At 47.5% G+C, this 24,177-nt stretch overlaps 2 protein-coding genes and 1 pseudogene across 2 annotated transcripts; 1 reads left to right on the top strand and 2 right to left on the bottom strand.

Annotated features, from left to right (window-relative positions):
* Positions 1 to 13,312: 13,312 nt before the first annotated feature.
* On the bottom strand, positions 13,313 to 15,199 carry LOC120666063 (benzyl alcohol O-benzoyltransferase-like). The gene is made up of 2 exons (XM_039945854.1): positions 14,699 to 15,199; positions 13,313 to 14,532 (listed from the first exon to the last, which is right to left on the bottom strand). Exons 1-2 carry the CDS (start codon positions 15,143 to 15,145, stop codon positions 13,549 to 13,551), a joined length of 1,431 nt encoding a protein of 476 aa, XP_039801788.1. The 5' UTR covers positions 15,146 to 15,199; the 3' UTR covers positions 13,313 to 13,548.
* Positions 15,200 to 16,706: 1,507 nt separating this feature from the next.
* On the bottom strand, positions 16,707 to 18,269 carry LOC120667847 (annotated as a pseudogene).
* Positions 18,270 to 20,761: 2,492 nt separating this feature from the next.
* LOC120663324 lies at positions 20,762 to 22,090 on the top strand. The gene is made up of 3 exons (XM_039942134.1): positions 20,762 to 21,252; positions 21,325 to 21,568; positions 21,643 to 22,090. Exons 1-3 carry the CDS (start codon positions 21,205 to 21,207, stop codon positions 22,050 to 22,052), a joined length of 702 nt encoding a protein of 233 aa, XP_039798068.1. The 5' UTR covers positions 20,762 to 21,204; the 3' UTR covers positions 22,053 to 22,090.
* The last annotated feature ends 2,087 nt before the right edge of the window (positions 22,091 to 24,177 follow it).

The raw sequence follows: 24,177 nt of genomic DNA, 5'->3' as shown, positions 1-24,177 counted from the left end.
GGCTGTTTGGTTACAGGGTCCCTCGCGACTCCCGAACAGACCGATTCCTCTTGCCCTACGGCCATTGATTCGACCCACTGGTCCACGGTAAGTAAATTTAGAAGTTATCACTATTTTTTATTTCATCACTTGAAAATCACAATCAACTTTAGATGTTAGCACTACAATATTTTATCTTAAACACTTTTGGCAGGAATTGGAGAATACTCAGTGGAGGTGCTCACAAGCGCAAGGTCAATGGCATCCTTGGCACTTTGTGCAGGGATCACTTCCCGGGTCTAGTCCACATTGGTGGAAGGTATGAGCCGACCTGGACGTGGGAGCACTATGCCTACGCCCCCGATCAGCTCGATCGGGATGGCAGGTGCTTCGACAACAAGGTAGAGCGGGTCAAGGCCGAACTGTGGGTAAGTTTTTCTCGCAATACACTCTTTAATACAGCGAATTCATTTGACATATTTTCTAAAAATTACTGGATATATCGTGGTTATATGCAGGATTTCTATAGGTGTGACAAGGGATACGAGGAAAGGGCGTCGGTTACATCTCACAACCGATGCATCAAGCTTGTAAAGGACATGCACTACGAGGCGCAAGTCCAGTACGTCATAAACTATGGTGCAATGTTCCTTAAGCAGAAGATCAAAAAAGAAGTTGCAAGAAATATGAAGCTGACCTGAGAGCCGTACTTACAGGTACATTTAGAATTTATACTTATATTAAGTGTGTTACTTATATTTCACTTTTCATATGTTATTCACTTTATCACGTGTAGGTGCCTGCGTGGTGGTGCCGTAATGATTCGATGTGCTGGGAATGCATCGTGGACAAGTGGTTCACATCGGAGTGGGAGGCCGCGCACAATGCTGGTCGAGAGCGGCGTTCGCTTATGCTAGGGCCAGCACATCATCAAGGAAGCCTTAGCAACGAGGAATACAGAGCTAGATGGGTATGCATTTACATTTCATTAATCTAACCACCAATTATGCATAATTTGTAAACAACTTTTTGTTTTGCAGTCCTCATCACATTCAGGCGCTGAGTGCTCCCAGTTCATGGGATGGGCTTTGGCTCACAAGGGCAAGGCGTCCGAGGTCACCTACAATCCGGACGATCCACCCTCGGCGTACTCCAATCCCTCCATCCACGCCCGCATCAATATGTACAAAGAGGCGGGAAGGCAAGTCCATGGGCCCGACTGGGATCTGAGTGCCCATGACCTTGACGGAGAGCTCATCATGAAGGTGGGAGGAGGGAAGAAGCATGGCTGGTACTTTATAGGCGAGGGCACCCTGGACACGGCCTCTACCCCCACTTTCTCCCATATTCGAGCCAGGACCACGGACAGTGGCCTACCCATACGCCCAAGGCAATCCGTGGCAGAGCTTCGAGTACAGAAACTTGAGGTAAATCTTGGTTTATTCATCGTTCATTCAATATGTATATAAATTTGATTTCCATTGCAACATTGCAATAAAAAAATATTATGTAGGCCCAAATGAAGGCGCAAGCGGCGGCACACGAGGTGGCGATAGCTGAGGAGAGAAGGTTACGCAAGGAGGAGGCGAGGAGGGCACATGCCGAGGTTCAGCAGTAGATGGCCCAGATGTACTCCTTCATTCAAGGTCTTTCGGTTCAGATGGGTCAACAACTACCTCCGATGGCGTTCCTGCTGATTCCGGCTCCGGCTCCGGCAACTCCTCCTGTGAGCAACTTGACAACCTTGGTTCTTTTATTTCAAATATTAGAGACCTAGAGTTCGTACAGACTTAGACTCACTTTGAACCTAGAGATTGTAGTTTACTAAACGTCATGCTTTAGAGTCACTTATACAATTCTAAAAAATTCGAAATGTTTTAGATTATAACTTTTTCAAACTTGCTTATTGTCCTCAATGCAATATATACTTTGTTTTGTAGAATCAATCGGCGGTGTCGAACACGCCTGAGTTGTCGCCAAGAATATCACCGACGTTCCCCGGACAGCAGCCGTTCGCACCGCCGTTCGGGCCTCCGCCGTTTGCCCCTCCTCAATTCGGCCCTCCTCCATCAGGCCCTCCGCCATTCGACCAACCTCCGTCGTAGAAGATAAATTTGTAACTGTGAAATCGAACTACTTCTAGTCTTTCGGTGAGTGAACTTGTGTATTTGTTACTTTGGATTGAGAACTTGAGCTCAGACGACGTGAATTCCTATATATCGACTGTCTGTGAACTTTAATATGCTGTATATATGATGCCTGTGACATTTGTTGTGATAAATAAGTATTAAATGTGATATTTGTCTGTGGGGGTCATTTATACGTTGAAATACAAACAAAATTAAATTCTGTATGGTCACTTTGCCGTGTGCCTGGACCCTGGCACACGGCGAAGTGGGAAGCCGCGCCATCATCCCCCGTGCCTTCACCGTCCCTGCCCCGCCCCCGCCGTCAGCGACTTTAAGTCGCCGTGTGCCGCCTCTAGCACACGGCGAACGTCTTTGTCGTGTGCCCGATAAAAGGCACACGGCGAAGTGGCCTTTGCCGTCGCGGCTGGTCGCCGTCGAGGGTTCTCCGTGGGCCGCGCACGGCGAATGTCTTTGCCGTGTGCTTTGTGGACTTCGCCGTGTGCCTTTGGCACACGGCAAATGGCTGGAATCCGGTAGTGAATCGAGACCAAAAGTCCCTTATTTATCCTAGTTGTGGATCTGACGGGGACTAAATGCCCCTGGGCCCATTGGTCCCGGTTAGAGCCACCAATCGAGACAAATGAAAGGTCTAGTACTATTTGTAACCAAAGAAATGATATCCACGTCATTTGATCTCATAAAAACAAATATGGTGAGAAGGTGATGCTGAATTTATTTATTGTTGGGTTATCCTGATCATGGATTTAAAGCATTTGATTTGGAAATTACCTGAATTTTTGGATGTGTACTGAATAATGGAATTTATTACGACTGACTTCAATTAGAAATAATGTTAATCCATCTACTACAATAAAAATAATTTGTAGGAACACCTTATTGTTTTTTAAGGGCGGGTTAAAAGATAACCCACTTCTACAAATGAAACGAAACTACTGTAGCAGTTGATCAATTTCTGAAAATGCATTTCTAGGGGCGGATGATGGCTTCACGCGTCCCTGAAAATGACCACTATTATTAGAAGCAGGTGATGCTATCACCCGACCAAAAAAAATGTATTTTTAGGGACGGGTTACACCATCACCCAGCCTGGAAATGACCACTATTTCTATGGGAGGGTGATGGCCTCACCAGCACCTAAAAATGATTTTGATGGGCCGGTGATGATTTTCACTGTTATAAAATCTCTAGTTTCAAAATCTACAAGTTTTTATTTGTTTTCAAACAAACTCGGATGTAGAATGTAGACTAGTTCCATATCAAAGTGTTATGGTAAGATTTAAAATTTTATAGTTTATACATTATTCATTTAAGAACATTTAGAATCACAAGATAATTTGCTAGTTGTGCCCTACATATGGCTATGATTATATAGTATCTCATACAACTCAAGTCATATTTTCAAATTTCCACAATCTTAACCTTTATATATACTAAAATTTATTTGGTATATTTTTCTCTGTATATAGTATACAATAATCTTAGCGTAGAAGTTTCACTTTTTTTATTTCTTCTACTATATTCAAAGATTTAAATTAATTTTTGGAATAAAATAGAAAAAATATTTGCAGGGGTGGGCGATGGTGTCACCGGCCCCTGGAAATGGATTTGTATGGGCAGGTCAAGGTCATAGCCTCATGCACCTCTACAAATCGATTTCAGAGTTAGTATAAAAAATAGAATATCCCATAAAGTCACAAGTGACTGTATAGTATAATGGGGAGGAGGGTACGCGCGAGGCTCGTAAGATGCTCGAACTTCGGTTTAAGCAAGTATACATATTTCGACAAAAAATTGTCTCGATAGTAGAGGGGCTTGTGGTGGTGGTTAGCCGAGATAATTTTTTCTTTCTTATTTTGCTGTTTTTGAGTTATTTTTTCTTTTATTGCATTTTTTGAAAACTGATTTGTAGGGGCGGGTCATGGACTCATCCGCCTCTACAAATTGATATGTAGCTCTGAGAACTAGATGCGGGTATCACACCCAACCCAAAAATACATTTTACCCACCTCTAAAAATTCTTTTTTAACAGCGATCATTACCTGATTCAGGTATGATGATGAGTGAGAACACGCGTGCAAGTTAATAACTGATGAAAATTTTCTTTTTTTTTGAAACAAACCAGGCAAGAGAGCTGCTGATAATATTAAAAAGAAAAAGAAGAAATGAACACCCGAACACCTGGACTGGGCATCACAACAGGTCACACCACCACCACCACCACTGGCCAAACAACCTCCCAACTCCTCTCTAACCCGACTCGAACAACAACCGGTTATATTGGAACATCAACACACTTGCACAACTCAACTCGACTCCACACCCATTGCCTAGGTCGGATTGAGACATCGACCCAGGCCACAACTCACCCTACCTAGTCGGATTCGGTTGTCGACCAGAGCCTCTGCACATCCTGCCCGGGCAGATTGGGTCCTTGACACGAGCCGCCCCAACACCAGCAATGACATTATATGTATAAAAATTTATAAATATGGAGGAAGAAAGGAACAGAAGAGGTAGCACACCCTGACGATGGCCATCGCCACTATTCGTATTAGCCTGGCCCTATCGATGGCCGTTGCAGCCATCCGGATGAGCCTGGTGCGGCCGATGCCAAAGGTGCGGCCGATGCCAGCCCAAGAAAGAGTTGGGTTTTCACCCGCAACATCCAGCACAGAGAGGCGAATAGGTGGCAAAGGATGCCTCCAAGGAGGGAGCGGCATGCGCAGACGTTGCTGTCCAAGCTTTCACAAGCACCTCGGCCCATGGAGAAACGGCAGCAGACCTGAACATGGACGGCAAGAGTGTTGCAGGTGTACCAAAACGGAAGTCCCCATTGTCACCTGCTGCCATCGTGCACAACACGGGAGCCCCCACCTTGCAAGCCACCACAAGGGCCGCCGCAGACAGTCCAAGGACCGTCACCACGCTCTGTCCACACCGTGTTAACACTAATTTGTGCCAAACACACTCGAATGCGCTAGAACATGCGAACAATCGTCAAAACGATCAACACCAACGAAGCTCTAGGTGGACCGGTCTGACCGGTGTGGAGCAGAGCACCGCGTAGACCTAGGAACACGAGCTCGGGAGGGACCCCGTCGGAGCTCGCACAGCTAGGGTTGCTCTGAGGTCGGCAAGGCCACCCAGAACGCCTTCAAACGCCGCTAGAACGCAGGAAGAACAACAAATTAGGGTTTGGAAAAGCTAGGGTTTGAGAGGAACAAAAGTAGATGTAAATTGTATTGATTGGATTAGGAATACCTCAATCGGCCTTAGCCTTTATATATATAGGCTGGGGAAGTCATACACCTTCCAAGTTGGTTTGTACAAGGATTTCAAACATAAAAACGAAACCTACTCGGATTACACTAGGCCCGACCGGTCAGACCGGTCGGCTTCTGAGCCTGCCAAATTTGGCTGTCAGCATATGCCCCCTGCTTTTTGGTTAGTTTCACAAGCCAAAAAGCAAGTACTAAAATCTATCCTAATATCCATGCTTCATACAAATCATACATGCCTAAAAACAAACTAAGGGCGATATCCAATACCGGCCATCTTCGTCTTCATACACTTTGCCACACGCTAGGATAATATTTCTTCAAGTATCTCCCATTGATAGCTCTAGGTAGACGCTCACCTTACACCATCTCCATCATATATGAATTTATGGAGATAACCTTGATAATCTTGTACGGTCCTTCCCAACTTGGCGACCATTTGCCAACTTTATTGCTTTTCATCCCAAGAGGCAAAATTGTCTTCCAAATCAGATCTCCAACCTGAAAAGATTTAATTTTTACCTTCTTATTGTAAGCTCTGGCCACCCAAAGCTTATCCTTCTCAATCTCCTTTAGATCCTTCAAACGCTTGTCAGTCACCTCATCAATGTTATCCATCATCAAGACATAGTAATCAACAGCGGAAATGTCATTTTGTTTAGCCAATCTATAAGCGTCCAGATTTACCTCAATAGGTAAAATGGCCTCTTGACCATACACAAGCTCAAAAGGAGTAACCTTTGTAGCACCATGTCGAGATATGCGATGAGCGCATAATGCTTCGAATAACACTTCATGCCACCTCCTAGGACTTTCTTCTATCTTTTTCTTGATAAGTTTGATCAAAACCTTATTACTTGACTCGGCCTGTCCATTGGCTTGCAAATAATATGGAGATAAATTGAGCAATTTAATCTTGTAACATTTGGCAAAGCCACACACCTCCTTTGATATAAATGAAGAACCTTGATCCGTTGCCAATGTTTGTGGAATGCCGAATCTATGAATAATATGCTCAGTAATAAACTCAATTACCTCCTTATGTGTCATATTTTCAAAGGAACTGCTTCGGTCAATTTAGTGAAATAATCTGTAGCAACCAACACGAAGCGATGCCCCTTTAAATATGGTGGATTAATTTGTCTAATGAAATCCAACCCCCAACCTCAGAACGGGCATGGTTTAATAATAGGATGCATCAATGCAGTGGGCACCAATTGCAAATCACCAAACCGCTGACATTCTTCAAACTCTTTATAATACTTGAAGCAATCAGACATCATGGCAGGCCAATAAAAACCGGCTCTTCTAAGTAACCACTTCATCTTGCGAGCCGATTGATGAGTACCACAAATGCCTTCATGAACCTCACCCAGCAACTTTGGCCTGATCCGAGTCCAAGCATTTGAGAAACAAATCTTCGGCAGTTCGACGATAAAGCTCATCGTCAACCAAAACATATTTGAAGCCAAATGCTGAATATTTCTCTCTGCACCACGACCAGAATCCCTTAAATAAGATATAAGAGGAACCCTCCAATCTTGATCTTCGGCAATGACGATTAAATCATCTCTTGCGGCCGAATTGGAATCATCAGCAGAACCACCGGTCAGACCGGTTGGTTCAACCAGTCATACTGGTTCATCCAGAACCAAGAACTCGGCTTTTGCTTGCATCGGCTTGCGAATGTTAAAATATTTCTTTGTAACATTGTAACCAGATGCTTGTTGAGCCAGAGCATTTGCCTTTTCATTCTCTTCCCTCGGGATATGTTTTATAACAAATTCATCAAAGGAAGAAATAATATCAAGGCATTCATCAAGATATGCATTTAAGGAACTACTATAGCATTGGCATACCTTGGATACTTGCTGCACCACCAAAAAAGAATCTTCAAAGGCTTCAACATGTTTCACGCCCATGGATTGTAAGAATTCCAAGCCAAATAGAAGTACTTCATACTCAACTTGGTTATTTGTGCATTCTTCTTCTAATCGGTTTGAAAACTAAAAAACGGCACCATTTGGAGAAATAAGAACAACACCAATTCTTTGACCGTCACCACAAGCCGATCCATCAAAGTACAACTTCCGTGGTGTGCAAGTAACATAGCCGACTTCTAGATTATGCTCATCATTAATCCGATTTTTAACATTGAAATCAGCTACAATTTGGCTTTTCATAGATTTTAAAGGTTCAAAAGCCAAATAATATTCAACTAACGCATAAACCCACTTGCCGATCCTACCACTCAAAATCGGCTTCTGCAACATATGCTTAATCACATCAGTTTGACACACCACTATGCAAGTACTAGATAATAGATAATGTCATTTGGTACAAGCATAATAGAGAGACAAACATAGCTTCTCAATGAAGATATACCTTGTCTCTGCATAAATAATTCGTCGGCTTAAATAAGTAATAATGTACTCCTTGCCTTCGGTTTCTTGAGTCAAAATAGCTCCAATAACTCTGTCTTCAGCAGCCACATAAAGTCTGAAATGTACTCCTCTTCTAGGCGCATTAAGCACAAGTGGTGAAGATAAATAAATCTTGATCGTCTCAAACGCTTCTTGCTGTTTTGCCCCCAAGTAAATTCGGTTTCATCCTTTAACCGAAGAATAGGAGTAAAAGCATCGATCTTCCCATGCAAGTTGGATATAAATCTTCTCAAGAAATTTACATTGCCCAAAAACTTCTGCAAGTCTTTCTTGCAGGTAGGAGCCTCAACTTTCTTCATGACTTCAATTCTCTTAGGATCAATCTCTATGCCATTCTCATGAATAATGAAGCTAAGAAACTTTCCAGCCGATACACCAAAAGCACACTTGTGTGGATTCATCTTCAAACCATACCGGCGCATCCTCTCAAGAGCAAGTCTCAAATCGGCCAAATGATGATCCAAGCCAGCCGATTTAATGACAATATCATCAATGTACACTTCCAAGATGACACCAAGAAAATCATGGAAGATTAAATTCATAGCTCTTTGATAGGTTGCACCCGCATTCTTCAAACTAAAAGTCATAAAAACCCACTCAAACAAGCCGACAAATCCAAGACATCTAAAGACTGTTTTAGACATATCTTCTTCGGTCATAAATATTTGATTATAACCAGCGTTACCATCAAGAAAACTAATAACACAATGTCTAGAAGCTTCATTAATCAACATATCGGCTATAGGTATAGGATAGTCATCTTTGGGAGTAGCTTTATTAAGATCTCTAAAATCAATGCACAATCTGATTTTCCCCGAATCTGTTTTCTCAACAGGCATGATATTAGGAATCCAATCAGCATACCGACAAGAACGAATAAATCTAGCATCAAGTAAATAATTAATCTCAGCTTTAATTCGGTCATACATAACGGGATTGAAACGCCTAGCTGGTTGCTTATAAGGTCTAAAACCGGCCTTGATTTGTAAACGATGCTCAAAAGATCACGACTCAAATCAGGCATTTCATGATATTCCCAAGCAAAGAAATCAACATATTCTTTCAATAAATTAATCAAGCCAGCCTAGGAATAGTCCCATCACCAATATCTAACTTTTCTAAAGGATCAGCCGATGTAAACCCTTGGCCCAGCTTGTCCAGATCATCAAAATCTTCAATGGCTTCACACATATCATTCGTACGCGCACGATACTGATCTAGCCTCTGCTGTAGCCACTCTGAGTTGGACCGGTCTGACCAGTCGGGGTATCCAATCTGACCGGTCGCCTCCGCGCGACGATCTGGGTTAGACCGGTCTGACCGGTCGGTGCTGGCGGTTTGACCGATCGCCTCTGGAGCTCCTGCTGAACTCATTTGATTCACATTAAATGATTTAGCCGATTGTCCATCGACTTTAGCACAGTAGAAACAAAACCATGCTCTGAGGTTGGCAAGGCCACCCAGAACGCCTTCAAACGCCGCCGGGACGCAGGAAGAACAACAAATTAGGGTTTGAAAAATCTAGAGTTCGACAGGAACAAAAGTAGATGTAAATTTTATTGATTCGATTGGGAATACTTCAATCGGCCGTAGCCTTTATATAGAGGCCGGGGAAGTCGTACCCCTTCCAAGTCGGTTTGTACAAGGATTCCAAACATAAAATGAAACCTACTCGGATTACACTAGGCAGACCGGTCAGACCGGTCGGCTACTGAGCCTGCCAAATTTGGCTGTCAACACACTGCACGCCCGCAAGCTAGTTGCGGATGCCGCCGAGTCGAGCCTCGCTGTGCCCGTGGTGGGTACCACGGAGCCAAGTCCCGCCGCGCTCCGGCCGTGGCGCTATCGTGCTACGCGCGGGCAGACCGTGGGAGCCAGCGACGCCGGGCCGCGCCGCCCCAACCAGGCGTCTTCACTGATGCAGCGCCCCGACATGTAGAGGCCTGTGAGGGTGGGTCCGGGCTGACGGTCTCCGCCGTGCCGAGCCTCGCTAGTGCTAGCTGCGAGCATCCCGGAGCCAAGCCTTGGTGTGCGCAAGCCACAGGATCCACTGACCAGGCCGTGCCATCGTAGTCGGGCCCCCTCCACCGGCGCAGTGCCCTAACACGCGGAGGCCCCGGGAGGAGATTAGGTGTCCGAAGGGCCGGACATGGGTGGATCCGGTCGCGGACCACCAAAAATGCCACCATCACCATGGATGGGACCACCACCTAGAAGTGCGTGAGGGGAGGGGGTGGGTTGCCGGTGGAGCTGTTGACGCCTTTTACGGGCCAACACACGATCACGCTAGGTTGCGCGACGCGAGGAGGAGCTCCTTGCAGCACCTCCTGCGTGGAGCGGTCAGACCGGTCAGAGGGACCGGTTAGACCGGTCGCCGTGCAGAACGGCGACGATCCTACGAACGCTCGCTCGGGAGGGACCCCGTCGGGGAAAGCGCGTGTAGGGTTACCCTAGGCTCGGCAGGCCAGCTAGGGCGTCCTCAAACGCCATGGAGATGAGAGAAGAATAGTATGTCGAGGTTGGAAAAGTAGGATAAAGATAAAAAAGATAAAAGATGTGTTTTTGATAGATTCGATTGGGTTGTTCCTTCAATCGGCCGTGACCCTTTATATTTATAGGGTGGGGAAGACTTACTCCGCAAGAAATCCTGTTTACAGATTTAAATCTATTAAGAACTCTAATTGTACTCGGACTCCTCCTAGACAGGTCGGACCGGTCGGACCTACCGGTCAGACCGGTTGGTCATGCCAGACCATCTACAGACGCATAGACCGGTCAGACCGCCTGGACACACCGGCCAAACCGGTCTGTTCAGGTTACTGCCAATTTTGGTCATCAACATATGCCCCCCTGTTCTTTGGCAAAGCTTGCATGCCAAAGAACACTTCTCTGGACCAAAATTGTCTAAGGGCGACGATTAACAATACGTCGGCCATACATTATATTTAAACATGCTAAAATAGCCGAACTAAGAGAACTAGCATGTAACAATTTCTAGCTTATGATCAGCAAACTATTTCGGCTTTACATTTCTTAGCATGTTCAATAACAAAAATCTTGAGACGGCCAATGCGGCCGAATATACAAATCATAGCTCCTTGGTAAAGTATAAAACTGATAATCATAATATGGCAGCCAAGGATTATGACCAAACCATGGATTAAACAAACCTGAATATGCAGACCATGGTACGTGCATCGACGGGATAAATGACGAAGACCAATACGATGACCGTTAATGCTTTTCTTGATCTTGGTGATGAAGAACTGCTTTTTCGTTTGCCTTTTAATTGATTGCTTTGTTTTTGCGCAGATATCTTCTTGTATTTATCCAGAAGCTCCTCAAAGGTCGGCTTGATCCTATTTTTTGCACCACCAGACTTTCCAGGTTCAGACCGGTCAAACCGGTCTGACGAACCAGTCAGACCGGTCCTGTCAGAACCGATATAGATGCTCTTATCTTGCCCCCCAGCCGAACTTGAACATTGTTCGACTATATTGTTTGAAGTATGGTCTCCATTGGGAACAATCTGAGCAACGGAACTAGTCGATGTTTCTTCAACGGTCGGCTTTTCTTTATCTTGTGTCAAATCTGAATTTTTATTCAATCGCCCATCTTTTTTGACACGATAAACTTGCTTGATCACCATGTGTTTCTTTTTCTGCACATGCCGATTTTTAGAATCAAAACGGCCATTATTTGTAGGTGATGGCTTACTAATTGCCGGCTCCCTATAGGTAATATAATTTGGGCACAAATATGTAGGAAGAGACGGCATATAGGAATTAAAATACCATGACGGATAAAAACAAGGCATGCCGTATGGTATATGTGTATACGACCTATGTGATGAAAACGGCACTGAATTAGGAAAATTATTTGTCTGCCGATTCCGATCATGGAATTGTTGTCTTGGAGTAGATCTTGAGTGTTTTGGATGTTTTAGCCGACTAGCATCATTATTTCATTTTCTGAATTTAGCCGGAAGATCTCCAAGAAAGGGCTTCGGCTTTTCCTTTTGATGCTTGTGACGGCCTTTGGATTCAACAGTTTTCCAAACACCAATCTCGGGTTTTTTGGGCTTAACCATCTTAGGTTTTGAATTATTTGGTGAAACCCTAGACGAGGCGGTTAGATCGATCGGATAACCGGTCAGATCGGTTGTGGTGCAACCGGAACCTTTGACTATATTTTGTTGCCCCCCGAGCGTAGAAGTACTAAACTTAGTTTCTGTGCTGTTGCTAGGGAAATTTGGCTCAACAATTTCGGCTTGGGACGGCCGAATTGTATCTTGACTAGCAACATTATGCAAAATTTCGCAAGGATTACTAGTCGGCTTTTCAATAGCCGATTTTTGAATAACAGGAATTGCAACTGAACTATTTTTCTTATCAATCAAATGCTTGACAAAACCAGATAGAATGTCAGATAAAGTACCTGAAGATTGCATCTCCATTAATACATCAATGGTAGATGGTGTCTGCAACTCCTTTATCTTAACGACTCCATGCTCTATTATACGAATGCAAGACAAAAGTAGACCTTCAACTGCTTTGTCGTATTCTCGCTGATACTCTTCAAGTAGTTCTTCAGATGATGCTGGATTGCTAGGGTTTGACAAATCGGCCATGATAGCCTGATTCTCGTCCCCAGCGGAGTCGCCAAAATATGTTGACGTCTTTTACGGGCCAACACACGATCGCGCTAGGTCGCGCGACGCGAGGAGGAGCTCCTTGCAGCACCTCCTGCGTGGAGCGGTCAGACCGGTCAGATCGGTCGCCGTGTAGAACGGCGACGATCCTACGAACGCTCGCCCGGGAGGGACCCCGTCGGGGAAAGCGCGTGTAGGGTTGCCCTAGGCTTGGCAGGCCAGCTAGGGCGTCTTCAAACGCCATGGAGACGAGAGAAGAACAGCATGTCGAGGTTGGAAAAGTAGGATAAAGATAAAAAAGATAAAAGATGTGTTTTTGATAGATTCGATTGGGTTGTTCCTTCAATCGGCCGTGACCCTTTATATTTATAGGGTGGGGAAGACTTACCCCGCAAGAAATCCTGTTTACAGATCTAAATCTATTAAGAACTCTAATTGTACTCGGACTCCTCCTAGATCGGTCAGACCGGTCGGACCTACCGGTCAGACCGGTTGGTCATGCCAGACCGTCTACAGACGCCTAGACCGGTCAGACCGCCTGGACACACCGGCCAAACCAGTCTGTTCAGGTTACTGCCAATTTTGGTCGTCAACAGGAGCCTTGCCGCCGCCTTCCTTGCAGCCGTGTGGGCTTCCGACGGCTGCTCAGACGATAGTGAGGGGGGAGGAGCGGCACGGAAGGGTGGCGGCGCTGACGTGGGGATTCGCCCGAACCATCCCGCGGAGGAGCGACACGGGCGTTGAGGTAGGAGAACTATCGTATCCTGATGAGCAGTGTATTATTTTATTGATAACATGCAGTAGATAGGATAAATAGAACCCCTCACGCAAACATACAATAGCATACCACTAGTGTTGAAGGAATTATGCAATAGCATATATACGTGAGGCTGGTGCAATATAGTACTATTCTCACGGTGAATTATCCATAGCGCTGACTTATTGACAGGGATACGTGAGGCTATAGTGCAATACTACTATTCTCATGCTACTATGCAATAATGAAGTTTCATTTTGGCCATAGTCAGCACTCAACACATGGTGAATTATTCATAGCGCTGACCTCTTGACAGGGATACGTGAGGCTGGTGCAGGGTCACATCGGCTGACAGGCCCAGCACCTTGTTCATCTCTTCCACCAACCTATCCATAGCAGGGCCAGGCAGGTACATCGGTACGACCATGCCGTCCTCGCCGTCGGCGTTCTTGGAGGCTAAGAGGAAGCTCCCCACCCAGGGAATGGACGGGACGCCGACAGCTTCTGCCGGACCACCATACACCGGCTTGCCCCATCCGAAGTCGAGGTCCTCAAACCTGGCCCTTGTTGTGTCCGACAGAGAATACATGCCCGCGGCGATGCGCGGACTTTGCCCCCTACGAAGTACGATGAGGTTGGCCGTTAACCGCATGTACTCCATGTCCACCTGGTTTTTCGCCTTCTTCACCAGCTCAACGGCGTAGCTCAGGGGGTTTGTGCATAGCTCCCTAGCTGTTGACATGGCGACCGGGACCAAGAACGCGTTTCCGTAGTAGCCGATGGGAATGCCGACTGCGGTGGTGTTGCGGCCACGTGCATTGACGACCACCGCCAGCACCATCACCTCGTCGGGGTCCGGGGACAGCGCCATCGTGCGGAACTTCCAAATCCAGCCCGCGATTGTGTCGAAGTTTGTGGCACGCTTCTGGAGGTGCGGCGGGAGCTGGGCTTGAATAGCAGCAATCTCTCGGGCCCCGAAGAAGAAGGAGCGGAGCCGCAGCGCCGCGGTATCTGACGGAATCATGATACTGCTGGCCTTGGTGCTAGTGTTACTGCCCGACACCTCGTGCAACTTGCCGTGCACCAGCGCCGGCTGTTGCTGGTTGAGCCCCTCCAACAGCTCCCGTTTCCACACCGGCAGCACGGACGGAGCCTGCGCACCCCGCGCAAGCTCTGCCACGGCGCCCAAGAACTGCATCAGCCCCTGTGCGTCAGCCATGGTGTGGTTCAGCCGGACCGCAAGGATGAATCCTCCACAGGTGAGTCGCGTCACCTGCACACCAGACATATAACGGACAGATTTCCACTAAAGTTACATGCTGTCTCTACTCGCCAGGGCTGAATTATGAATTTCACAAATTCTATTCGTTTTGCTTAACCCTACCAATTTAATGATAGGTTCACTAGTGTTGAAGGAAAGAGGAGCATGCAGAGGTTACCTGGAAGAGCAGAAGGGGAGTGTTGAGGATGGCGGAAGAGCCGGGGACGTCAAAGATGAGCTCCTCAAGGCACGGGAAGGGCGGCAGTAGGGGATCGTCAAAATGCTCAAGGCCAACTTCAGCGTCGGCCTCAACAAACAAAACCCCCTCACCTGTGCAGTCGACGGCGAGCCTGCATCCATCTTGCTCTCGGAGCCGTCCAGCAAACGGGTAGTAGGGCACAAGGGCTTTGGCGAGAGCCTCCTGTATAACCCGCACGGGGTCCTTGCTGCCCATGGACTTGTTCCTCCGGTAGAAATAGAGGTTGGGGACTTGGACCCTCACACCATCCTGCTCATCAAAATCTGAGAGCCGCTTCAGCTCACGAGGCGTTGGGGCCGCCGGCGCCACCAGCACTGCCGGTTGCCTGCGCACCGCGAATTTGGGCGCCGCTGAGGAGCATGCCATTCCTGCTGTTGCTAATGCGCTAATAGTGCGAAAGGAGGGATGATCGATGCATGATTGTGGTGCGTATGTGTTTATTGGTTTTTTACTTGTGGCTGCTAGGCTGTTATATAAGAGCAATAACGAATTCATCAATTTGCAAGTGGGAACGTAGGAGTAATAATTAACGAATTGATCAATTTGCAAGTGGAAGTCGATTGATTTGATAATTTGGAGAAGTCCAGAAAACGCAAGCGTCGCATTCAATCCTAGCTAGGCACATCTTTCAAAAGCAAGTGTGTTTGCTTGCTGAATTAATTTAGGCTGTTAGTCTGTTAACGCAAATGGAAGGGAGAGTAGCAACGAATTCAATCTTCAAAAAAGAAAAAGAAAAAAAAAACAGTCAGATCGGTACTCCGAGTCTGCTAGCTAGGCATATCATATCGCTCGAGAAAGGTCAGATCTACTATAGTAGCTAAGACTATTCCGTCTATGAATTTTTGTCCTAGTTGGAGGCGCAAAAAAAAAGTCCCATTTGATCCCGGTTGGTGTCTCCAACCGGGACCAAAAATCCCTGGCCTCCCAACCCGCACGGCTAACCGTTGGACTTGGGACAAATGCCCTTTGGTCCCAGGCCAATAGCAGTTAGGACAAATGTGTCGGATCAAAGCTCTGTTCTTTATTACTGTGATCTCATAAAAAATAAGGTGATTGTTGGGTTATCCTTGTCATGGATTCAAAGCATTTGGTTTGGAAATTACCTAGATTTTTGGATTTGGATTGAATAATGGATTTTCTTTTAGCAAACGTGCCTGGGAACATATTTCATTAAGAGGAGAAGAGAGTATAAGTAGGAACTACGGGGACCGCAATTCCCGGAGATACAGTGAAAAGAAAAATTATACGATAAGGCTTTCGCGACCCATAGGGAGACGGAACGGTACCCCACAATTTAGCAGGAAAGACTCTAGAGTACAGTAGCTTGCCTGAACCCAAGCAGTGGCCTCATCGGAGAGCAAACTAATAATGTCCTCAACCGTGCCGTTGACATGATCAAAAGTTCACTGATTATGTTCTTTCCAAATGATCCAGGATGTTAAGATCACCAGCGTATCGAAACAACGCCGGTCAGCCTTTCCAAAGGTTTTGTGACTGTCATTCCACCAGTCTGCCGAAGATGGAGTTTGGGCTTTGGCGAGAGACCGCAAGCCACCGACCTCGCAGGAGAACACGGTACTAGATTAGCCTGGAAAAGGAGCAGCCGACCAAAAGGTGCGAAATGGTTTTAGATTCCTGGTTACAGAGGGCGCAGAAATCATGTTGCTGAAGGACTTCAATTGAAAGTGTCTTTCTTTGAATCGGACTTGATGATAATCCATCATTACCGGGTCCAGATATGATGATGAGTGAAAACATGCGTGCAAGTAAACCGATTAGCACTGCATTATATTATTAATAACTTGCAGTATACCGGATAAATAATATAACCCCTTGAGACAAACATACAATAGCATATACCACTTGACCCAATTCTCATGCTGCTATGAAGTTTCATTTTGGTCATAGTCACCACAGGGTGAATTATTCATAGCGCTGACCTCTTGACAGGGAATACGTGAGGTTGGTGCAGCAGCTTGCTCATCTCTTCCACCAACCTATCCATAGCAGGGCCAGGCAGGCACATCGGTACGACGATGCCATCCTCTCCGTTGGTGTTCTTGTAGGGTAAGAGGAAGCTCACCAGCTAGGGCACGGATGGGGCGGCAAAGGCTTCTGCCGGACCAACATACACCGGCTTGCCCCATCCGAAGTCGAGGTCCTGAAACCTTGCCCTTCTTGCGTCCGCCAGAGAATACATGCCCGCGATGATGCGCGTACTTTGCCCCCTGCGCAGCACGATGAGGTCGGCCGTTGATCGCATGTACTCCATGTCCACCTGGTTTTTCGCCTTCTTGACCAGCTCAATGGCGTAGCTCAGGGGGTTCGTGCTGAGCTCCCCGGCAGTTGATATGGCGACCGGGCACAAGAATGCGTTTCCGTAGTAGCCGATGGGGATGCCGACCCCGGCGGTGTTACGGCCGCGTGCGTTGACGACCACCATCGGCACCATCACCCCGTCGGGGTCTGGGGCTAGGGCCACATTGCGAAACTTCCAAATCCAGCTCGAGATGGTGTCGAACTTTGTGGCCCGCTTCTGAAGGTGCAGTGGGAGCTGAGCTCAGATAGCAGCGATCTCTCGGGGCCCGAAGAAGAAGTAGCGGATCCTAAGCGCCGAGTTATCTACCGGAAGCATGATACTACTGGGCTTGGTGTCAGTGTCACTGCCCGACACCTCGCCCAACTTGTCGTGCACCAGAGCTGGCTGTTGCTGGTTGCGCCCCTCCAGCAGCTCCCGTTTCCACACCGGCAGCACGGATGGAGCGTGCGCACCCCGCGCAAGCTCTGCCACGGCGCCCAAGAACTGTGTCAGCCCCTGTGCGTCAGCCATGGTGTGGTTCAGCCGGACCCCAAGGATGAATCCTCCACAGGCGAGTCGCGTCACCTGCACACCAGACACATAGAATGGCCAGATTTCCACTAAAATTATTAGATGCTGTCACTACTTGCCATGTCAGAATTATGAATTTCACACATTCTATTGCTTATCCCTACCAATTAAAGATAGGTTCACTAGTGTTGAAGTGAAGACTTCCGAGGTTACCTGGAAGAGCAAGAGGGGAGTGTTGAGGATGGCAGAAGAGCCAGGGACGTCAAAGATGAGCTCCTCACGGCACGGGAAGGGCGGCAGTAGGGGATTGTCAAAGTGCTCAAGGCCAACTTCAGCGTCGGCCTTGACAAACAAAACCCCCTCACCGGTGCAGTCGACAGCGAGCCTGCATCCATCGTGCTCTCGAAGCCGTCCAGCGAATGGGTAGTAGTGCACAAGGGCGTTGGCGAGCGCCTCCCGTATAACCCACGCGGGGTCCTTGCCGCCCATGGACTCGTCCCTCCGGTAGAAATGGAGGTTGGAGATTTGGAACCTCAGACCGACCTGCTCATCGAAATCCGAGAGCCGCTTCAGCTCACGAGGCGTTGGGGCCGCCGGCGCCACCAGCACCGCCGGTCGCCTGCGCACCAGAAACTTGGGGGCCGCTGAGGAGCATGCCATTCCTGCTGTTGCTAATGCGCTAATGCGAAAGGAGAGATGATCGATGAGTGCGGTGCATGTGTTTATTGGTTTTTACTTGCGGCTGCTAGGTTGTTATATATGAGTAATAACGAGTTCATCAATTTGCAAGTGGGAATGTAGAAGTAACAACGAATTGATCAATTTGTAAGCGGAAGTCGATTGATTTGGTAAATTGGAGAAGTCCAGACAACGCAAGTGTCACATTCAATCCTAGCTAGGCACATCTCTCAAACGCAAGTGTGTTTTGATAAACTAGTTTAGGCTGTTAGTCCGAGAGTAGCAACGAATTCAATCTGCAAGAAACGACAATTAAACAGTCATTTGTTTGACAAGTTGGTGATGTCCAAAAAATATGCAGGCACTGCGCGGGTGTAACATTGATAGCCGAGAACCCACCTTAAAACAATCATTTGACTAAAAAATTCGTTGGATAGGTGCATCACGAAATTTTTACTCCGAGGCTGCTAGGCATATCATATCGCTCGATACAGGTCAGATCTGCTACAGTAACTAGGACCATTCCGCGCGTCTATGGATTTAATACCTCCAACATCATTTCTTTATTTCGTCTGATGGCGAAATATTTCATATTTTTACTTAGGTAGTCACATCTCTCCATCGTCAATCAGTTGGCGGTTCAACCGTACCCATCCTATTATGGCTCAGCCAAACACATATAGGTCAGTCCCCCTCAGTTAGAATTTGATAGTGGTCATCCCAATTCTCCGAGCAAATACTTCATCAATATATGTATGGTTGATTTGTTTTTCCCGAAAGGAGTACATTACGTGGACGCCCGTACATTGTCAACTCCCATTAATTTCTTAAATCATTAAAAATTAGTATGAGCATACATGTCATTAAGTAGCTGTTGCCGCAAAATTCAGCGTGATGAATCTTGTGGAGCACGACACACTAAGGCCCGGAAGCTCTGCTTCTCCAAGTCCTGCTAATTTGACTTGTAATTGAATTAAGCAGTAATTAATTGGGAACATATAGGCTACTAAGGCCTGGAAGTTCTGCTTATCTCCAGGTCCTGCTAATTTGACCTGTAATTGATTTAATCAGTAATTAATAGGGAACATATAGGCTAGTGTTCCGAATGTTCCATAAAGTTGATATCAGCCATGTAGTCCGATATGCTAGCAAGATCATCAGCTATAGAGCCAATTCCCATGACAGCTAGAACTAAGAGCAAGTTCAACCACAAAGAAACACATCTAACTTATCAAACTCAGTTTACCATCACCATTAGTCGGATCGGACCTAACCGAGACAGTGCTAACAGCCAGGGCAATAAATTAAATCCAACTTGCCGATGAATCTAATTATGATAAAACTTATTGCAGATTCATACCCATGATCGGCTAAAATAGCCGTTTGATAACTCGAACCATAGCAGATCAAATCGAACCAATAAGCCTAATTTGATTGTGCCACTTGAACATTGGATCTAATCGAGACAGTCCATGGTAAAGAGACCAAACTACACGAATCGAGAGATAAGATTGACAAGGTACATGATTTAATCATTGAATAATAAAGAATGAGGATCACTAGGTCCATCGGCTTTCAGGATCCTGCAGGAAAGTGTTAGGCAGTAGCTGATAGATTGCTCATCAACGTGAGATAAATTGTGCAATCTAATTACAGCTCATAAAAGATTGGATCTAACAAAGACAGTCTTACGAGCAGGTAAAAGAAATCGATAACTCGTAGAAAACTAAATGAAACTACAGTGATGCGCCAGTAATTAAAGTTTAGCAATTCTGATAATGATGATACTTACGAGCAAACTGGAGGTCGGATCTAACTGATGCAGCCCTGCTCACCGAAGAATATGTCGAGTTCTACTCTACTCCTACTCCTAGGGTTTGGTGTGATGTCGAAAAAGACGATGAATTGATTTGATGTGATTATTCCTTTACGAAGTCCTATGTTCTACTATTTATAACCTGATGCTAAGACTCCTAGTTTGACACGACCTGACAGACTTGTTGTGAAAGAAAATAATAAAACCTTTTATATTTACAAGATACTTTATGTTGACGGTCCTTAAATGCCAAATCCGACCATCAACTCCTGTAGAGGACAGTGAAACAACAGCACCAAACTAGACGTCGGAGTTTATCTCTAACCATTTCAACAAGTTTTGGTGAATCACTATTTGCAGAAGACCACACCTGCATTCGGCGGAAAGTGAGCTCAAAACACACTCAAAGACTAAGAAACACAGCTCCGACAAATCAGAGCGAAGCACACGGATCCAACACAAATGGGACAAAACTGACCTATCTTGGCGAGAATCACCAAGGACCATGATAGGGACCCACCTACCAGTCCATGCAAAGGCGGTGCTGTTAGACCTAGGGCCACAGGATACCTGATGTGGCGCGGATCAGTACCATATATGGGATGGGGCATGTTTCGTACCATGCATCATGCAAATAGTTGGTATAGAAGGAAACCACCCGAGTAGTATTCGGGATAGACTCCTAGGCTCATATCAATTTAGTCGTCACCCACCAGAGCACGATGCACAGCAGGACTATCAACTAGGCTTCGAAGTCGAGCAAGGATGGCCGCCCAAGGTGCCGCCCGGCACACCCCAGGCCGGCTGTCCTGGCCTTGTTGCGCGCCTATAAATTCCAGAGCTCCCGTCGTCGTTCAGCGCACCACAAACTCGAGTAAATGAGAATCCCCCTGAACTCGAGTTCCTTCACCCCCTTTCTGAGTTTTCTTTGCCTAATCAAGCTCTTGAGCTAACTAAGTACTCTTTGCTGCTGCTACTGGTGAGGCTGGAGGGTCGGGTAGTTCCGGTACTCGAATAATACCATTCCTATCTCTCCCACCTTCTGTTCAAGAGGAACTGGGTAAGGATCTTTTTGATGATCCGCTTCTCACTCCTGAGCACATGAGGAAACTCCAGGACTGCATGAAGTGGAGTTTCAAGTTTACACAGGTAAGCATTCTTCCTCCGAATGCTTCTTAATATCGAGTAGTTTGACAATTGATGTGTCATCTCTTCTTGTAGGATGTTGCCAATCGGTCATTTCTGAAGTCGAGTGCTCTGTACAAGACTTTGGATAACCAAAAACTCCTTGCTGAAAAAGATGCGCAGATTGCCAAGCAAGTTGATGAAGCTCTTGCTATGCGGAATGAGCTTTATGCAGTCAACCGAAAGCATACGCGAGAGACTTATCTTCTCAAACAGCAGATCAAAAGCTTGGAAGAGGAGAAGACAAAGCTCCAAGAACAACTACAATCTGCCCAAGCCTGTAAGTACTTGAATCGCACCTGGTAGCTTTTAGGGGTTGTTTTCATTGTTGCTGAAGTCCTTCTCATTGTATAGGTCAATCAAGTGAGCATGAGCGACTAGTAGCTGCAGCTCAAGTAATTGTAGATATGGTGGATCCTCATGAAGAAGGAACGTCGAGTAGTAAATCCTTGGTTGAACGCTTGGAAGAAGCTCCCAAGAAGATCCTCGACTACCTTTCTGCCACCACCAAGAATTATATTGCTCACTTACTTGGGATTGTAAAATCTTATTGGCCTAGGCACGACATAGCTCCTATAGCTTTAGGAATTGCTTCTGAATGCCCAAATGCATATTTCCTTCGGTATCGTGAAGAAGCGGAGCCAATTGCTGAGGAGATCATAAAGAACTTTTGGCAAACTGATTTGCTTGTAATAGCTCTTAGATCTGTAAAAAATATATGTTACCGATGTATAATTTTAATTTTCTGTCCTGTTGATATATGAATCAGAGGTGTCGCTACGGGAAATGGGCGACTACAAAACTACTCGATTGCTTGTTTGTTGTGTGCTTGATCGGATATGGTCCAGCACACAAAGACTCGAGGATTTAGACTGGTTCGGGCCTGAAATGCCCTACGTCCAGTATGGGGGGTGGTGTTCTTGCTCTATTGCTCTCGAGCCCGGGTGCTCAAAATTCAGTGGGGAGCTTACAAGTTGGTCTAGCACTGTCGAACCCGTGAGAGTTCCACTTTCCTACGTGGGGGGCCTTCCCTTTTATAGTCCAAGGTGAGGCCCCCATTTACAGATATCTAGCACTATGTCTTGGCATTGTTGGGGTGCAATTCATCCTTGTCAGTCGTCAGGGCCCACTCGGTCGGTCGGCAGTGGATGAGCTTGATCTTGGTGATCTTCTGGTGCAAGGAATGATCCTAGCGATCTCCTTGAGCGGCGTGTTCCCCCGGCGCTGTCCCATCTTGGCTCAGTCGGGGCGGCGCGACCACTCGGGCGGTCGCTCGGGGGTCTCCTCCGGTCTTGTCCGCCGGAGCATGTGTTCCTTACCCGTGAGGCTATCTTACATAGCTCTGTCATCGGATGGCACGCCTGGTGAGGGGGGGGTCTTACCGAGGCCTGGCCGGGGGCGTCCGGTCACGGTCGCTAGCATAATGAGGCAGTGTACAGAAGCAGCCATCATTACGGCGAGGGGAGGCAGCGTCTGCGGACGCCCCTCCTGTTGTGTCAAGGGGCCCACGTGAGCGGCATTGTTCCCTTGTCAGGGAGTCCTACTGGCTTGGCCCTTGCCGCAAGATAAGGAGGGCTGGTGCCTTGGGGCTTCCACGGATCCTGTCTTGGCCGGCACGCCTGTTAGGAGGCGCGGCGCCCTTGGAGCGCACGCTTCGGGTCACCGGCATGGCTCTGACCTGAGGAGATAGGTCGGGGGGCCGCCACATGTCCCAGGAGGTCGGGCTCCCGGACCCGTTGGCTTAGCGGCGAAGGCTGCTCCCCGCGCGGGTTAGCAGGCCGTCCCATCCTAGGCCCATTGAGTTTGCTGGGCCTTGCTCTATGTAAGTCGGGCTCGTTAGGGGTCCTAGGTTTGTTCCCCCGTCAGAGGCCCTCGAGCGGTTCTGCGATTTCGAAGTAATCGCGGAGCCGCTGGTCTTGGCTTTGATGACCCCTGACCGGGGCGTCCCATCCAGCTACCCGTGCCCCCAGCTTTCGGCGTGCGCCAATGGTGGCGTGACGGGGTCAAGCCCATCTTATAGCCGGCTGACGGGTCATGGACTCTCGAGGCCGGTCATCGCGTCTTATCACTGCACCGCGGACGCCTCGTTTTCCCCCGCTCGGGGTTGCCTCCCATTGGTGGGTCGTGCAGTGATCGTGCCCCGAGTGGCACGGCGGTTGTTGAGCGTGCTGGCACCATTCCGTCGGCATTTAAGAGGTGGTTCAATTAGGTCAGGGCTTTTGGTGTGCCTCGTTGGCCGGCCCTCTGACCACTGGGGCCGCAAGTGTCCACGTTTTCCTATAAATAGGGGTAATGCGGATACATAGTTCCACACAAGTAGACGGATCATGAACTCGTCGGCGAGTTCGTGCCGTCGACCGCTGCCCGACGCCGAGGACTTCGAGGGCTTGCTACTGGAGTTAGGCAAGCTAGGCCACTGGTCTGCCTGCTCCCTTGCCAATAGGCGAGGGGGCTCCCAGCTTCTGGTGGCCTCCTTGGCCTCCTCTCGGCTCTGGCTTGGAGACTTGGTGGTGGTGTGGACCTTCCCTGCCGCGGGGGTCACCCTTCTGCTCTGCGTCCTTCCTGCGGTTGCCGCTCCCTCGAGATCTCGGGTGGGCAGTTCATGCGTCGTCGATGCGGAGCCGAAGATCCACTGCCTCATCTTCCAGCTATGGCTGGAAGGCTGCACAGCTCAATGCTGTGCGCCGTGGCAGCGGGGGACGGTGAAGGGTTCCTCTCTTATCAGGCTGGGTGGTCTTGCAGCCAGGATGGGTCTCCGTGCCTCCCTTCGGAGGCGGGCGGTTTAGATTGGTGCCCCTGGAAGATGCCGTGGCCAACGGAAGGAGATCATGGCCCGTCTTCCAGCCTTTGAGGAAGATACCCAGGAGCAGGCACCGGCGTCGGCGGGGA

The sequence above is a fragment of the Panicum virgatum genome, chromosome 3N (assembly GCF_016808335.1).
Source record: "Panicum virgatum strain AP13 chromosome 3N, P.virgatum_v5, whole genome shotgun sequence".
NCBI lineage: Eukaryota > Viridiplantae > Streptophyta > Magnoliopsida > Poales > Poaceae > Panicum > Panicum virgatum.
This window is presented reverse-complemented; position numbering and strand designations above follow the sequence as displayed.

Coding starts and splice junctions, on each gene's coding strand:
- LOC120663324 (XM_039942134.1), top strand. CDS start 21,205: ATGAGGAAACTCCAGGACTGCATGAAGTGGAGTTTCAAGTTTACACAG. Junction 21,253..21,324: donor GGAGTTTCAAGTTTACACAG/GTAAGCATTCTT, acceptor CTCTTCTTGTAG/GATGTTGCCAATCGGTCATT. Junction 21,569..21,642: donor ACTACAATCTGCCCAAGCCT/GTAAGTACTTGA, acceptor CTCATTGTATAG/GTCAATCAAGTGAGCATGAG.
- LOC120666063 (XM_039945854.1), bottom strand. CDS start 15,145: ATGGCATGCTCCTCAGCGGCGCCCAAATTCGCGGTGCGCAGGCAACCG. Junction 14,533..14,698: donor CTCCCCTTCTGCTCTTCCAG/GTAACCTCTGCA, acceptor TCTGGTGTGCAG/GTGACGCGACTCACCTGTGG.